The following is an 18,278-nucleotide window of genomic DNA, read 5'->3' on the forward strand; positions in this document are numbered from 1 at the left end:
TATATAATTTGTTCCACTTCAGTCCGAAGTACTTCCCCTTTCCCTTCCCTTCTCCATTGTCTTGCTCTACTGGTCGTCCTTCTATTTATTTTTTTAATATTAGTGCTTTATAGATATATGTATAAGCAAAATTCACTGTCATTTATTCATTTATTTATATATATAGAGAGTTTCGTCAATTTCATTCCACCATTCCTCACTTTTCCCATCCCTCCATCCTCCCCCTCAATTGCTTTCACATTTGATTCCCTTACCCGACCCTCTTTTTTTTTCCCCTCCTCTCCTTATTTTGTTCTAGCTTCCACAAATGAGAGAGAATATTTGGCCCTTGACATAGTGAGTCTGGCTTATTTCACATAGTGTGATCTTCTCCACTTCTATCCATTTACCAGCAAATGCCATTATGTCATTCTTCTTTATGCTTGATTAAAACTCCATTGTGTATATAAACCACATTCTCTTCATCCATTCATCTGTTTACCAGCACCTGGGCTGGTTCCATAACTTTGCTATTTTGAGTTACACAGCTATAAACACCAGTACATCTACATCACTATAGAATGCTGATTTTAGTTCTTATAAAACAAGAGTACCACAAATAAAGTCTCTTTAAGATTCAGACAATTGGGCTGGGGTTCTGGCTCAGCAGTAGAGCGCTTGCCTAGCATGTGTGAGGCCCTGGGTTCGGTCCTCAGCACCACATAAAAATAAATAAATAAAATAAAGATATTGTGTCCAACTACAACTAAAAAATAAATATTAAAGAAAAAAGACTCAGACAATTTTGTAGACTGGAAAAAAGAAGCCAAAGGATTCAAATATAAAGAAAATAATGCTTTAAACTGGAAAACAAAACCAACCTGATCGATAAACAAGAATTTGACTTCAGACATATTAAATCTGGGATGAATATGTTGTGGTGTAAAATAATCAATAAAATCAGTAAGAGTGTAAGTTATAGATTATAGATTAGTAACAAATATAAATTATAGATATAAGATTTTGTTAAGTGACATAAGACAATTATAAAGCAAGATCTGTGACAGGCCTAAGACTCCATTTTGCTGCCTTCCATAAAAAAAAATAATATAAACTGTTGCATGACCCATTTCTGAGAAACAGAAACAAAAGCTTTCTTTTTTTAAAAAAAAATTGTTTTTTCTGTACTTTGTACCCACAGAATGTACCCAACTCAGGATATGGTGGTGGCCGTGGTGGACTACATCCTGGGTTTGAGTACATTTATGGGTCTACATAACTTTGAAATAGATTATCCAACTCACCCCACCAGCTGAAACTCACAATATGGTTGTCTAACACTTGTTAGGACCTGAGATGCAGTTAAGCTAACTGCTTTTTTTAGTTTCTGTGATTGGCTTACTTGCATAACACTGAGAAAAGCCCCTAAGCTATGGTTTTTGTCCTTAAATTGCCATGACACAGGCCAGGAAATTGCTGTTCTCCCACAGAGCTTCAGTCTCCTATGGGTAGGTGACAGTCCTTGGCCAGGTAAATAAAGCTCTCTTTAGAATTCAGACTTAGAGTATTTTCTGAAGCAGTTCCTAATAACAGATAGACCCTCTGAATTGAAGCCTCAGCAAATGGAAATAACAATTTCAGAAAGTCACTGGCTCAGAGCATTCAACTAAGCACCTCACAAGCATAGCCAAGTCATGCTCTTCAATGTCTATCAGTAAGTTGGGTGAGAGTAGAAGACAGAATAATTCACTCATCAAGACCTAACTAGAATCAGGCTAATGAATGATATATGGAAAATAAAACATGGTAAAAACTAAACTTTCATGAAAAATGACAAAAGATAGGTCAAAGAGTATGGATTAACACAGAGACAAAAGGTCACCTATGCCAGAACTTTGGGAGTCATCATTCATTATCCTCTCTCTCCTCCACTCCAACACTAAACCCCATCTAACAAACTTCTGTTTTACTCAAACTCATCTCCTCACTGTCAACATCTGATTTCAGGCCTTGTTTTCACTGACTTGAGTTTCAGGAAAAGTTTTCTAACTACCTCTTGTTCTATTCTGCATGATGCTGCCCAAGTCATGTTAGAAATACTGACAGATCATACTGCTGGCTTGCTTAAACTCCTCCACTGGCTCCCCAGCTTTCAGACACATGAGGCCCTTTTAGATGGTGTCCCTGCCTAATATCTTTAGATCTCTGCTTCTTCATTGCAACCCTGATTCCCAATTACAACTCTTACTACATTTCTCACAAAGTGTTAGGGCTAGACAATCTGCATTAGAAACCCTGGAGTGCACTCATTGAAAAAGCTCAATTCTCTGCCCCAAAATAGACCCACTGAGCCCACTAGAGATGGGAACAAAGAATATCACCCAGTAATTCTTGTACCTAGTGCTCATTTCTTCACTCTCCTATAGAATAAGAATAGTCAATGGTCAGCAATCAGAAATGATTGGCCCCAACTGAGGTCTTGTTCAAATGCAGAAACCATATCTAACCCATAGAAATATTAATGGGTGCTATCAAGACCTATTTCAAGTGTAACAGACCTTGAGGCTCACGTAGGAACAACTCCTTTGTCCCTGAGGTGGAAACAAAGGTGGGAAAATGGGAGGTGACGGTAAACCTAGAAAGAATAGGAAGGATTAATACTCAAAGGTCTTGATGCTATTTTCAATGCTTGTTTTACATAGATTTTGATCAATGATTTGGGGGCTGTTTGCAATGCCTGTTTAGCATAGATTCTGCTCCATAGTCTACCCAGTCTACATAAATGCTAGCACCCCAAAATGGGGTTTTCTGCTATCAGACCCCCTCCTCCATGGCGGGAGTTCTTTCTTCTTACTCAAATAAGTACTGCTCCATTTACTTTCTTTCCATGATTGTCTGTGGATTTTATTCTTCAAATTTGCAAGAGAAGAACACAGAAGGAAACTGGCCAAGTGAGGAATCTAGTCACATCTCAAAACTCCTGTTTCAGTTTTGATGCCTACTGATTCAAAACATTCAACACAGGGTTAAGGATATAGCTCAGTGGTAGAATCTTTGCCTAGCATTCACAGGGCCCCAAGTTCAATCCTCAGGAATTGGGGGTTGGCAGGTAATGGAACTCTGGATTCACACATAACAACCTTACCCTGTCAGTCCTCTTTCGTACTTCCCATCTCCATTACTCCAAAGTACATAATGCTTACCTCTAGTCATGGTGAATTTATTTGCTTACTTTTCCAGCCTCCCTTTCTCAATCCCACTCAGAAAATTAAGGACAAGGAGTGGGTTTAACCACTGTACGTAGATGGCCCAACATATTTATATAGAAGGCACTTAAAAACTTGCTAAATAAATGAATGCATACAATTCACCTCATTCGTTTTGTTTTTTTTTAGACTTCTGTTGTTGTTGTTATAAATGGATCTTTTCATTTACTTATTTATATGCAGTGCTGAGGATCAAATCCAGGGCCTCACATATGCCAGGCAAGTGCTCTATTACTGAGTCACAACTCCAGCTCCTCATCTTATTTTCAAAGAATGAAACTATACCTTCATCTGCATCTGTTGAGTCTCTTGATAACTGACATGCATTTTGTTCTGAAATACATTATGTTCCTTTTCTAATGTTCCAATCCGATCTTTCATCCTTGCTATAACTACGTTGCTTCTTTCTTTCTCTGTCATCATTTCCTAGAATAAATCAAAAAAGAAATTGTTAAAAAGGAATTATAAGACTATAACAAAAAGAAAACAAGTTTAAAGACCATGAATCTAAAATAATTCCTGCACTCTAATCTGATAATAAGGAAAAATAGTTATTTGCAAGTACCAGTTCTCTTTTAGGATACAGGAAAAGGCCAAATTGGGGGGGGGGGGGGAAGCAAGCTCTACAACAGTTAAAAAAGAAGTCTCTCTCCCAGAGGAGGAAAGAAGGGCATGTCTATATGGTAGAACAGAAATGTGAAATAGGAGTCAGGAATTTTATCATCCTTCCAAATCAAATTTTAAAAAGGTGATTTCACTGTTTATAAAATTGGTGTTTAAGCAGGTGTTTCCACCCATGTTTTTATTTACTTCAAAAATCACATTAAGGATTTACATTCAAATAAGGCCATTCTTTCCTTTGATGTTGTCAAGTAGCTAGGTTAACAGGGTCATAAACAAGCTCATTTACTCTTTTGCATTTAGTAACCGAAGGAGATACAAGCACTTCAGAAGGATAAGGATCTACTTTTCTCTAGAGTTTAAATTCTGTTCTCAGTCTACATTTAATTTTAAAGGTTTGTTTTGCTTTCTTTTTCCTCTCAGATTAAAATTTGAAGAACATGATTAAAAATTATAGAAATTTATCACAACCACCTCCATAAGTAAATCACCTATATAAAAGCTTCATATTTACCCCCACAAATTGGATTTTTATAAAGATCAAGTTTCTTGCCTTTACAGAGAATAGACCTAGGTCAGATCAAATTAAAACAAATTCCCATTCTTCTGAACAGAATACTGCTGCTATTCTAAAATTAGAATATCCAATACTGTTATTTTAAATTAATAATTCAACTATAGGTTATATCATAAAAGAGTAAAGACACCTCTTTTCCAAAACTCTAAAAGAAGATTGGGGGGGGGGGGGGCGATACATTTATTACACAAATAATTAAATCAGGAAGTATAGACAATTTTTAAAACTTCCATTGCTTCTGATTCAAGAAGTACATCCCTTGAACATAAGAATGTCTTCACCTGGGTTAACTGCTTACACCGATCCTTTGTAGCAGCAGCATCTTCTTTTATAGCAGCAAGCAACTTGTCCTTTTCCTGGAGCTGATGCAGAAGTGCAGCCAATTCTCCTTTACTTGACTACAATTGAGAAATCAATACAAAATGAGTAATAGTGAACATGGACTGATGAAGTATGTGAAAATGAAGTATGTGATATCAAGTGTTCTTCAGCCAACAAAGAGCTCTATATATTACATATATATATAAGTGGTCAGTGAAATAAAATTCAGAAAAGTCACCGTAACATTATATATCCTCAATATTTCAGCAGGTATGTACCAATGAAGAAACAAATTTTTACAAAGAATTACAGAGCTTCTAGTTTTAAACCTTGAGTCAAAAATAGCAATATCCCATCATTTTCTTTCTAGAAGATCAAAAGAGATTAGGAAAACAAAATGCTATCTACTACCAAAGAAACAGTCATCTGTAATCTCAAAACATAATACCAGGAAAGACTGACAAAAATAGTGAAGGTCAAACACAGATGCTTAACAACCCAGTCTAAATACGCCCAAGGCTACTGAGGTACCTAGTTCTCTCAATTTAACAGGCATATCCAGAAAGGTTAAAAACAATAATCAGGCATTTGACATGAGAAACAAGCGAAAAGTTTCAAGGCAGGAACTTTCTTATAAGGTAGTCTCAAGAAGGAAAAATGAAGAAGAAATTACACAAACTTTACTAAGGATTTACATTCAATGACAGCCAGTGAGGAAGAATGGAAAGTGACTCTACAGTAAGACCCAAAGTCTGTGTCTAGGAAGAAAGCGGGACTTATTTGTACATACAGCTCAAAGGAGAACACCAACTTGTTTTTACTGTTCACAACTATCAATATCCAACAGAGAGAAGATCCAAGGAGAGCATCTCTCTTGGAAAAGGAGTACTAGTGAGCAGAGCTCACAAAAAGGAGCTCAGAGAAAAGAATAAAATCACAAAATGAGATGGAACAAAGCTGGTAAAACTTACAGTGGAAGTAACAACATCCAAGCAATCATTAAATTAAAACAAACAGAAATGGACATTCCATTGAAAATATTAATGGTCAAAGATAATATGGTGTTTTATTTTTTTAAAGGACTAAAACAAGCAAAGGAGACCATATGCTTAACTGACACAAATGATTTCAATTATTTCAGTAACATAGAAATCTTCCTAGTAATAACGGCTGGCTTGAATTTAATGACTGGAAAGGTAAGCTGGACTAGAGAGAAAAATGACAGATGGGTCCATGCCAATACATATTATAGTAAAATTACTGATTCCTCTGATGTTTATACAGCACAGCAGTGAGGAACTCCAATAAACAAATGTTGTTTATTACCCAAAGAATGTTTTTATTTTACAAGTGCAGTTTGACAAAAATACATGAAAAGATCCCAAAATTCAGGGCAGCCTCAGATCTATACCTGGAAATATGAATATAGAAAACAGTAAAATAACAAATCCATTAAAAATTTTCAAAAGAGTGAAATCCAGGAATGTTATACCCCCACCCAAACTATCATTCAAACACAAAGACAACAAAGAAGCATCTTAACTTGATAAAATTTTGGATATGCAGTTGCCATGAGTCCTTTTTAAAGAAACTCCAGAAAAAACAATTTTAGCCAATCTAGAGAAGAATAAAGAAGGTATAACAAAATAACTGATGTTATGAACGACCAATAAAAAAAAAAAAAAAAACAAAATAACTGGTATTTTTAGCTATCATTTATCTACAGAATTAAGACTAAAAAAAGCATGGAAATTATAATCACAGAGTAGATGTTAAACATTATTAAGTATCCAACAAATGGAAATGCTATAATAATTAACAAAAATTGAGAAGGAAAGACAAGAGAATTTTAGGGAAAAATTAGTATACAGAAGTACCTTCTGTTATACAGCATGGGGCCAAATCTCTGTTAATAGTTTAAAGTTAAAAATTCATATAATTGAAGCAAGTATAATTAAATATCAATGCTGAAAATAATAATCAAATTTTTCTTACTAGTAATCACATTAACAATTTTTGGGCAGTTACTATATGCTAGAAACAAGCACCTAATGTGCATTACCTCATTTAATTCCAAAAGCCTGATTATCATTACCATTTTAGAGATGAGGAAATAGAGGCATTAACTTATCCAAAATCATAAAGTCCAAAGTGACAGAGTTCAGATTTGAATTCAACAAAACTTGACTCCATAGCCCAGGATCTTAACCTACACTGTACATGTAACATTTAAGTGTACTGCAACATAAACACAAGGACACATGTCACACATAAATATTATCTTCTCTCCAATTCTGCAACCCTTCTATCTAGTTTTTACTCTGCTTTTCCCTTCTCATCTAAGGCTACTAAGAGTAGACACACTGTCATCTTTCCCATTCATTTGTCAGTTACATAGTCTAATACTAAGATGAAAACACTTTCCCTAAGGATATCAAACCCAGTTTTTCAATCTTTATCTTCTTTGGTTTCTCTAAAGCTTGTCACTCTCACCCTGAACTCTCTTATTCTCCCTAAGCTTCTGAGATTCTACCATCTCAGAAGTGTTTCTCCCACTCCTCCTCTTCAGTATTCTTTGTTGTGACTTCCCTTGCCCTTTAAACACCAGTGTTTCTCAGGGTTCCTTCTTCAGCTTTCATCACTTCCGCCATCCATGTGTACAACTAGTAGTAGTGAATTGTTTCAAATCACTCCCACTGAAATCTTTCTTCAACTTCAGAAAAATAGATACTTAGTTATGAAATAATTGTGTCCACCTAAATGGCACACGGAATGCCTAACAACTTTCTAAAATTCCACAATCCTTAACTCTCTCTTCCTCTATAAACTACTCACAAACGCCACTGTTGCCACATGTATTCCATTACCCAAATAAGAAAACAGTCATCAACCCTACATTCATCACTGCAAGACATCTAACTTCCATCTGTTATATGCCTGGCCTCTGCATTCATCACTGCAAGTCCTCTAACTTCCGTCTGTTCTATGCCTTACCATTCCCTTTGCTCTGAACTGCTCTCAATTACGTGTAAAGATCCATTTACCTCTAGGACTCTGAAATCTTAAAAATTCTGACCCAACTTAGCTTCCATGATAGGAAAAGGGAGAAATTAAACTTACCTAGACTTTCTCAAATATAGAAGGCCTATAAGAGCAGAGAACAGTAGAGAACAAAACCACCTTCTAAGAAACCAAGCAAGATTTTAATCTAAGGACAAACAGCTCCAAAGAAGAAGAGATAATGTGAACACTTCAAAACACCTTCCCTATATTAAATGCTGACTTTCACAAACTTCTTTCTAGACCTACCAAAAATATAAATCAAGGGTAGACTGATTTATCATTCAATCTTTAGAGTTCAAAGCTGTCTCAGACAATAAAATAACTACTCTTAGGCCCATAAGTCACAAGCAACATCATTAATCAAAAGAGAAACTCTTAAAGCACTGTTTTTAATTTTAAACAGCTAGGGAATAATGTAATAACTTAACCCGGAAGCTTTCTACTGCTAAAAGCTTTTCCCAATCCCCAGAAATAACTAAGAACTCTTCAGATAGGTACTTACCAATTATTATAATACAGTATATCAAAGAACAAATTCTTCAGTCAAGAATATCAAGAAAGTTCTTCATTAAAAAAAAAAAATCTGGCTTTTGTAATCAAAGTCACCTAGAGTTACCACATTTACTGACTGCCCTCAAACCCTGCTTACTCTGAACCATTGCTATCACTACATGCAGACGGTCTAACCAGCATGCTACACTGTAATTGCCAGAGACTTACAAAAAGCACTGTTAATAGATACTTGAAAGAATGAACAGACTGCTAAAGCTATGACAAAAAACATCCAGATAGTTATCAGAGCAAAGAACAGAGAGAACAATTTACACTGCAAAGACTGGTTATGCTTATATGAGAAAATGATATTAAGGTGGAGACTTGAAAGAGGAATTAAGCACGAGAAGAAACTGGGGAAGGGGGAAAGACAGAATAAACAAAAAATGTGGTATGCTAGAAGAAGCAAAAAAGACCTTGTGTAGATAAAATGGACTGAGCAGTGAGGGGACAGGGAAAATGTCATTAGATGAGGCTTCAGAGAAAAGTAGTTAAGTAAGTAGGACTATGCTCTAAGGGCAAAGAGAAAAGCACCAAAGGGTTTTTACAGCAGTAAGTAACCTGATTTACCTCTTAAAGGTTACCTTGCAGTTATATGGGAAAAATAGAGAGCTAAAAGGAAAAACAGAAACATCATTTGTATACTACTGTAGGTAATCAGGAGAGAGGTGATGACTCAGATTACATTTTAAGAAATGTGGCCCTTATTTTAAGAAAAAAATTAAACCAAGGTTTTAAAGCAGGTAAACTGGCAGGGAAGGTGTACATGTGTGTGAACACATGTTTTCAGAACAGAGAGAGTTTAGTCAATCATCTAATTGAATACCAGACACTATATCATCTTATCTCATGTATGTTAACACTTGAAAACTTTTACCAGTATGACATACTACACATAATATTATGATAAGTGTAACCTGTAAAAAATAATGTTAACTCCATAAGGTTTTAATTATCAGCCATAGCAGTAATTCTACAATGCAAATAACTTATTTTTGAAGGGAAATATTACCTACACACAAACATGCATACTGCAAATAACAAAAGCCCCTAGATTTCTTTGAATGCATTCTTCAATCACAAAAACCCTCCATACATGCTGTCAAAAAATCATTTAACCCTAACTTTAATACGTCTAGACAGAGCAAAGCACTGCAAAGCTTAGACAAGTGCCAAAGGACTTTAAAGCCATTAAAATCACCTTACTTATTTTAAGCAACTGACTTTTTGTCAAAGCATCAGATGATACTACTAAATAAGTGGACTGATTAACATGAATCTATGAAATAATTTCTGAAGATATTCCAAAAGTTTTAGATGTGACCATGTGGCTTAAGGTATTAAGAATGGAAGTAGAGGGGCAGAGGATACAGCTCAATTTATAGAGTGCTTGCCTCATATGCACAGGCCCTTGGTTCAATCGCCATGACCACAAAAAAAAAATGTGGATGAAAAAAAAAAAAGAATGGAAGTAGAAAATAATTAATTGCTCTGGATGAAGTATTGCTGAGTGAACTTCAAATTACTGCTCATAAATGTGCCCATAAAAACACACTTACCTTCTTTAAAGCATCCTGTAACACACCAGACTTTTCTTTCAGCAAGTCTACAACACAAAGGGCCTCATCTTCAGAAAACATCATAGTCTTCAATGACAGAAGAAAATCTTTAAATTTCACTTCAGCATTTTCTTAATTTAAAAAAAAAAAAAAAACACAAGGAATCGGCATTTAGAAGACAAAGTAATAACTTCAACAAAGGTAAATATCAAAAATTCCTGACCCAGAAAGTAATTTATACGTTAAATAACAGTAAATGCTTAAAAGAGGGGTGGGGTGGTTGTTTTATCATCTATACTATGGAATGATTACATTAACTAAGAATTTACAAATGATAGCATGCCTTTTTAAAAAATCATTTAAGCATCTACTAGACGCTAGTATCTATATTACATATATTCATAATATCTTCATTTAACATTAAAAATACTAAGAAAATAAATTCCAAATTATAAAAGTAAAATCTGATTCAACAAAGATCAAATATATACATGGAATCCTGACATAAGAACAATCCATGCCTCCTTTATTTGACCATCCCAATTCTCCCAGGGCTCCCACGTTAGGCACCAACTTCCCCTTCTTGAAGAAACTACCACCCATTACTCCCAAAGGAGTCTAGGGCTTTTAACATGTCAGTCACACTGCAACTTTTTTTCTTTTCTTTTCTTTTTTTTAATAACACCATTATAGATCACTTTTCTGAGTGACAGAATTATGTTTATATAACACTTTCATTTTTCAGGTGAATGAAAACTATGGTTTCATGACCTACAATGTAGAAAACTGACTATATCTTCTTAAACCCAATTGTAGTACTACCCCAAAAAAATACTTTATAGAGATTACTTCCAGAGTTTATCTGCAACTTGAATTCATTATTCTTCTTATCCAGTTAAGTATTTAAACATAGATGATGAATATAAATCAGGATCAATAGAATGGTACAAAACCTTAGCCTTAGTCTCCCATTATGTTGGGTTTTTTTCACATGGAGGTTGCAACTCTTTTTAATTATGCTTATTTCTTTTTTCCAGTTCTCCACTTCTACCCTCACTCCTCAAAATTCTTGTTTTGTCTCTGTTCTCCAGGATAAAATTTATTCTTTCCTTGATAATTTTATCTTTTTTCAATTACACAATTCTTATTACACATAGAGAGCTCAATTTTTCATATCTCTGGTTACATACAAAGTATATTCACACCAATTCATGTCTTCATACATGTACTTTGGATAACAATGATCATCACATTCCATCATCATTTATAACCTCCCTTCCCCTCCAACCTCTCTGCCCTATCTAGAGTTCGTCTATTCCTCCCATGCTCCCTCTCCCTATCCCACTATGAATCAGCCTCCTGATATCAAGGAACACATTCAACATTTGGTTATATGGGATTGGCTAATATATGGATTAGCATTATCTTCTCTAACCCCATCCATTAACCTGCAAGTGCCATAATTTTATTCTCTTTTATTGCTGAGTAATATTCCATTGTGTATATATGCCACTATTTTTTATCCATTCATCTACTGAAGGGCATCCAGTGTATATATGCCACTTTTTTTTATCCATTCATCTACTGAAGGGCATCTAGGTTGGTTCCACAATTTAGCTATTGTGAATTGTGCTGCTATAAACATTGATGTGGATGTGTCCTTGTAGTATGCTGTTTTTAAGTCTTTTGGGTACAGACTGAGGAAAGGGATAGCTGGGTCAAATGGTGGTTCCATTCCCAATTTTCCAAGAAATCTCCATATTGCTTTTCAGATTAGCTGCACCAATTTGCAGTCCCACCAGCAGTGTAGGAGTGTACCTTTTTCCCTACATCCTCGCCAACACTTATTATTGTTTGTCTTCATAATACCTGCCATTCTGACTGGAGTGAGATGAAATCTTAAGAGTGGTTTTGATTTGCATTTCTCTAATTGCTAGTGATAATGAACATTTTTTCGTGTATCTGTTGATTGATTGTACATCATCTTCTGAGAAGTGTCTCTTCAGGTCCTTGGCCCACTTGTTGATTGGGTTGTTTTTTTGGTGTTTAGCTTTTTGAGTTCTTTATATACCCTAAAGATTAGTGCTCTATCTGATGTGTGAGGGGTAAAGATCTGCTCCCAGGATGCACTCATTCACCTCACAGATTGTTTCTTTTGCTGAGAAGAAACTTTTTAGTTTGTGTCTATCCCATTTATTGAGTCTTGATTTTAATTCTTATGCCAAGGAGTCTTATTAAGGAAGTTGGGGCCTCACCCCACATGATCGAAATTAGGACCTACTTTTTCTTCTATTAGACTCAGAGTCTCTGGTTTTATTCCTAAGTCCTTGATCCATTTTGAGTTTTGTGCATGGTGGGAGAGAGGGGTTTAATTTTATTTTGTTGCATATGGATTTCCAGTTTTCCCAGCACCATTTGTTGAAGAGGCTACCTTTTCTCCAATACATGTTCTTGGCACCTTTGTCTAATATAAGATAATTGTAATTTTGTGGGTTGGTTTCTGTGACCTCTATTCTGTACCACTGGTCTATCAGTCTGTTTTGGTGCCAATACCATACTGTTTTTGTTACTATTGCTCTGTAGTACAGTTTAAGGTCTGGTAGAGTGATGCCACCTGCGTCACTCTTCCTGCTAAGGATTGCTTTAGCTATTCTGGGTCTCTTATTTTTCCAGATGAATTTCATGATTGCTTTTTTTATGTCTATGAGGAATGTCATCGGGATTTTGATCGAAATTGCATTAAATCTGTATAGTGCTTTTGAAATGTGGTCATTTTGATAATTTTAATTCTACCTATCCAAGAGCAAGGTAGACCTTTCCATCTTCTAAGGTCTTCTTTGACTTCTTTCTTGAGGGTTCTGTAATTTTCATTATCTAGATCTTTCACCTTTTTCGTTGATTCCCAAGTTTTTTTTGTTTGTTTGTTTTTTGTTTTTTTTTTAGGATATTGTAAATGGGGTAGTTTTTCTCGTTCCCTTTCTGAGGATCTGTCACTGACACACAGAAATGCCTTTGATTTATGGGTGTTGATTTTATATCCTGCTAATTTGCTAAATTCATTTACTAGTTCTAGAAGTTTTCTGGCGAACTTTTAGGGTCTTCTAGCTATAGAATCGTATCATCAGCAAATAATGCCAATTTGAGTTCTTCTTTTCCTATATGTATCCCTTTAATTTCTTTCTTCAATTGCTCTGGCCAGTGTTTCAAGAAATGTTAAACAGAAGTGATGAAAGAGGGCATCCTTGTCTTGTTCCAGTTTTTAGAGGGAATACCTTCAATTTTTCTCCATTTAGAAAAACAGATGTTGGCCTGAGGCTTAACATAGACAGCCTTTATGATGTTGATATATGTTCCTGTTATCCCTAATTTTTCTAGTGTTTTGAACATAAAGTGGTGCTGTATTTTGTCAAATGCTTTTTCTGCATCTACTGAGATGATCATATGATTCTTATCTTTGAGTCTACTGATGTGATGAATTACATTTATTGATTTCCATATGTTGAACCAACCTTGCATCCCTAGGATGAATCCCACTTGATCATGGTGCACGATCTTTTTGATATGTTTTTGTATTCGACTTGCCAGAATTTTTGCACCTATGTTCATTAGAGATACTGGTCTGAAGTTTTCTTTTTCTTAATGTGTCTTTGCCTGGTTTTGGGATCAGGCTGATATTGCTCTCATAGAATGAGTTTGGAAGTGTTGCCTCTTTTTCTGTTGCTGAAATCACACTGCAACTTTTAAAAAGTGGTTGTGAGCATGTGTGGGGTGAAGGGAGAACACAGAAACTCTACTTTCTACTCAATTTTGCTGTGAACCTAAAACTGCTCTAAAAAATAATCTATTTGAAAAAAAGAAAAAAGGCAGTTATAAATTAGCCTCAGGGCTGGGGTTGTGGCTCAGTGGTAGAGCGCTCAACTAGCATGTGTGAGGCACTGAGTTCGATCCTCAGCACCACATAAAAATAAATAAATAAAATAAAGGTATTGTGTCTAACCACAACTAAAACCAAAATATTTAGAAATAAATAAATAAATTAGCCTCAATATCTCACAGAAGGTAATAGTAGCAAGGAATAATAGGTCACCATATAGCAAAATAGCTGTGGAATGTTGAGCAAGTCAAATTCCAGTGTCCAGGCCTACAACATTGGGAAGGACAAATTAGAGACTACCAACAGGTCTTTTACTGCAAGAGTTCTATTAGTCTTTTGCAATGCACTGATTCTATGAGAATATGAACTTGACTTCATGATGACTCAAAAATATAATAGTACAATGTAACTAATTATTGACAATGTGGATATTACCTTTGTCAGTTTCAATCTTCAACTTTTTTGTCCCAGATTTCTGGATTCCTTCTACTTGGTCAGATTTAATCAGATCAATAACTTCTCTCTTATCTACCACAAGATTTGAGTTAGCATTATCCATCAAAGGAATATAAGTAGTTGCATGAATAAGGGGTTCATCTACCAAAACTGTAATTTAAGTTCAATAAAATCATAATTATTTTGGGTTTTTTTTTTAAAAAAAATGATTAAACAACATGGAAACACACTTAAATCCAATGATAAATCTTATCTGTTTTCAAATCTCTAATATTAGCTCAATTTGGTTTAAAATCATAAGTAAAACACATCAATCAATTGATTGCATCAATCAATATACTTACAATAAAATAGTCTTGTTTTATAGAACAACACTTAAATATTCTAAAATGGACAGTATACCTCCAATAGTATCTAATATTTCTTAGACACTCTTAGTTCTCATTTGTCTTTTCTAACATAAGAACCTATTCTCATTTAATTAGTGCTCATGAAAAACTACTAAATTTTATTTATGCTAATAATTTACTGAATTCTTATTCCAACTGATAATTTTAATTAAATTACTTTCACATGTTAAGTTCAAAACTCATTGTCATTGTTCCTTGCACATAGCTTCTCAATTCTAATAGCTACATTTCTGATTTCCATAGTACATCTTAACAACACTTGCCCAAAACTTCCAGAATAACATTAAAAATGAAGGAAGGAAGCCTCCTTATTTTGTTCTTATTTAATGTGAGGAATAAGAGTAATTATTTAGCCTGACATCTAATAGAGATACAAATTTCCACACCCAGATAGAAATGTTTATATTCCTTCCTCTGGAGAAAAAAAAAAAAAAAAAACTTTCATGCACATGTAATTCCTTTTTATTATTTAAAATTGATCATGTTTAATTTTATCAAATATATTTAGGTAAAATTTCTCTTTTACCTGTTATTTGAGATGTCATAATTTTAATGCAAATAGAATTTCATCTCTTCCATTCCAAATTTACTATTTTCTAGTACTAGTTGATACCACAGCCTAATATTATTTGGCAATTCCTGTTGTTTAATCTATATACATTTAATAGCCAAGTTTTCCCTGAAATTTTCAGAAACCTTAAGATTGCTCTGTCATTTTTAATTTTATGCTTTCCATATATACACCAAATTTTGTTTAGGACATAGGCAACACAAGGTAATGCCAGAACTAACAAATGTCTTCAACCATTATCTTAAGTGATATTAAAAAGTACAAAAACACAGCAATATTTCAGGAATATTTTTTGTCTATAGTTTATATGCTATTATTTTTCAAAACCAAGAATGAGAACATTTACAAATACTTCACTTTTTAAATTTTCAGATAAATTTTTCATCATAAACTTGTAATAGGCCCATCTATCCAAGCATTGCAAAGCCACGAGGCCAGAGAATTTCAGACTTGTATTAGAATTACATTTGTTATAGCATATGATATACTGGGATAAAGAGCATGAGGTCTTCGGGGTGCCTGTCCTGATGTACTTCTCTAGAATTAGCATACTTTATAATATATATATCTACATATTTTTACCATTGTCTGTCTTCTGCTTCTTTGATGAAGCCTTCTTCTTTCCTGATCCACTTTCTTGTTTAGTCTCTTGATGGAAGGGTAATACTTCTTGCTTTTTTGATGGTGCCATGAGAGTTTCCACCTTTTTGTCCTGATCATCTTTATCAAACAGAAAAAAAATTTAAAAATTATCACAGCAAATAATGACCATGTCACAGACAATGCAATCATTAATGAATAATTTCTAGAAAGCTTCACCACCAAAATCTTAAATGCAATAACAATTTTAATGCTCTCACTATTTTTTCATTCCAGCATTTTTACTCCACTACATCAGCTCTTTATGTACTTGCCTCTTCTTATACACCCCATTCTAGCACCATTCCCTAACAGCCTGTGGCATAGTCAGGTCTCTATCATTTTAAAATATAAAATCCTTCACCACCACTGTAACTTCCAGCCTCCTACACCCATTCCCTTTTATATTGACAAAATAGTATATACTTCTTTTTCTTCCAATCATTTTCCAACAAATTGCACCCTGGTTTTTAGTTCTTCCATTCCATGAAAGGATTAACTGAAGTACGCAGTGTCCCAAATGCCATAGTCTACATATAATAACCATTAGTCCTTCTTTGATTACTCTTTAACATTTCATTCTAATGTCTTCACCTTTTTTTACAATTCCTTTCCATTATACTAAGTGAAATAAGCCTATCACAAAAAGACAACTTTCCAATAACCTGAGCTTCCTAAAGACTCATAGATGGTAGAATGGTAGCTTCCAGAGTGGGCAAAGTAAGGAATTGTGTTAAATGGGTAAAGAGCCTCAGCTGGAGAAGAAGAAAGAGTTCTAGAAGATGACTGGTGGTGATTACACAAAATGTGAATCTACTTAACACTACAAAACTGCAAACTTAAAAATGGTTAAAATGGCAGAATTTATACTCTACATATTTTACTACAATTAAAAAAAATTCTCTCCTAAAGCACCCAAAATTATTATTCCACTCATAATATTCCTTTACAGTCTCCTTTGTGAACTGCTTCTCAATACCTTCAATTTAAACACTTCCCCTGATGATTTTATCTATATCAATGACTTCAACTATTACCTTCAAGCTCAAGCCTTCTGAATGTATTGTATAGCCTTACCCTCACTTACACACCAACATTTACTAGCTAACATTTGCACTTGAACCACAAACTAAAAGCATTCTCCTTTCCATTCACACCCCATGTCTCCAATATTCCCTATCTTAGTGCTAATAACCATGTATCCATAAGAGGATGGAAAATTTTTTTCTGTCAAGGGCCAGATAGTAAATACTTTAGGTGTTACAGCAGTTCATTCAGATTTTGTCACAAGTATTCAAGTCTGCCATCACAGCATGAAAGCTAGTCACAGATGTATGTAAGTGAATGAATGGCTGTGTCAAAAAAACAAACAAAACTGTATGAACACTAGTATTTGACTCATAATTTCTACATTTCTCTTTTGACTGTTCTTTTGATTTTTTTCCCTACCATTTAAAATGTAAAACCTAAGACTGGTAGCTCAGTGGTAGAGTACTTACCTAACACACATGAGGCCCTGGGTTCAAGTCCCAGCATCACAAAAGGAAAAAAATGTAAAAACTACTCTTGACTCATAGACCACAACAAAATAGGAAGAGGACCATATTCAACCTACAGTTACAGTTTTTGCCTACCCTGGGCTAACTCAGAACTTGGATATCAGCTTTGATCCTGTCTTCTCCTTTATCTGCCAACACATATAATGTATTTGGTCACATCATTCTTTTTTTGTATACCTCTCTAATTTCTATCTCTTCTATCACAGCTTACATGTTAACGTTGGAAAGGTACAGCCTTTTAATTAGTTTGCCCACATCAAATAACTGCCCCATGAAATCTGTCCTCATACTCTGCCAAAGAGATCTTTCTAAAATATAAATCTGACCATGTAATTAACCTGCTTAAAAATCTTCAGCAATATCTACCCTAAAAAGTTTCAGCTTCTGGGACAGTATACAAAAACCATCATGATCTAGGTACTGCTTTCTTTTCAGCTTTGTTCCCTACCTCATATTTCATGGCTCAACAGTACACTATATCTTCTACCTCTGTGATTTTACACATGATAATTCTGCCAATGGGGTATAAAACCCACTATTTCTTAGTGAAGTGACTGCAGTACTGAAGACTCAGCTAAACACTGCCTCCTTTCTGAAGACTAACCCTCCTTTACTACCCATAAGTAACTTTGGCCTCTGCATAAATCGCTTTGGCCTCTGTATTTCTTCTATACATCTCCTTTATAAAACACATTTTGTTACTGGTTTGCATGTCCTTCTCCCCTCACTAAAAAGATATAGTATTTCTCTAGTACCATGGTTGGTCATAGCTAGCAAGCAAATACTTAAAAGCCAATAAAACCAATATTCCTTGATATCCTTGGGGGATAG

The 18,278-nt window shown here is 34.7% G+C and overlaps 1 protein-coding gene across 12 annotated transcripts in view; it reads right to left on the reverse strand.

Annotated features, from left to right (window-relative positions):
- Positions 1 to 18,278, reverse strand: part of Ktn1 (kinectin 1) — a 105,562-nt gene that overhangs the window by 54,404 nt on the left and 32,880 nt on the right. For 11 of the 12 annotated variants that reach the window (XM_077800059.1, XM_077800060.1, XM_077800067.1 and 8 more), the window contains 5 exons: positions 15,832 to 15,969; positions 14,248 to 14,418; positions 9,939 to 10,069; positions 4,725 to 4,841; positions 3,531 to 3,671 (listed from right to left, as the gene is read on the reverse strand). In XM_077800059.1, coding sequence (XP_077656185.1) covers positions 3,531 to 3,671; positions 4,725 to 4,841; positions 9,939 to 10,069; positions 14,248 to 14,418; positions 15,832 to 15,969 — 698 coding nt within the window. The remainder of the gene's footprint in view (positions 1 to 3,530; positions 3,672 to 4,724; positions 4,842 to 9,938; positions 10,070 to 14,247; positions 14,419 to 15,831; positions 15,970 to 18,278) is intronic. The other variant, XM_077800062.1, reaches the window with a different exon arrangement.

Source organism: Urocitellus parryii, chromosome 6 (genome assembly GCF_045843805.1).
Source record: "Urocitellus parryii isolate mUroPar1 chromosome 6, mUroPar1.hap1, whole genome shotgun sequence".
NCBI classification, from domain to species: domain Eukaryota; kingdom Metazoa; phylum Chordata; class Mammalia; order Rodentia; family Sciuridae; genus Urocitellus; species Urocitellus parryii.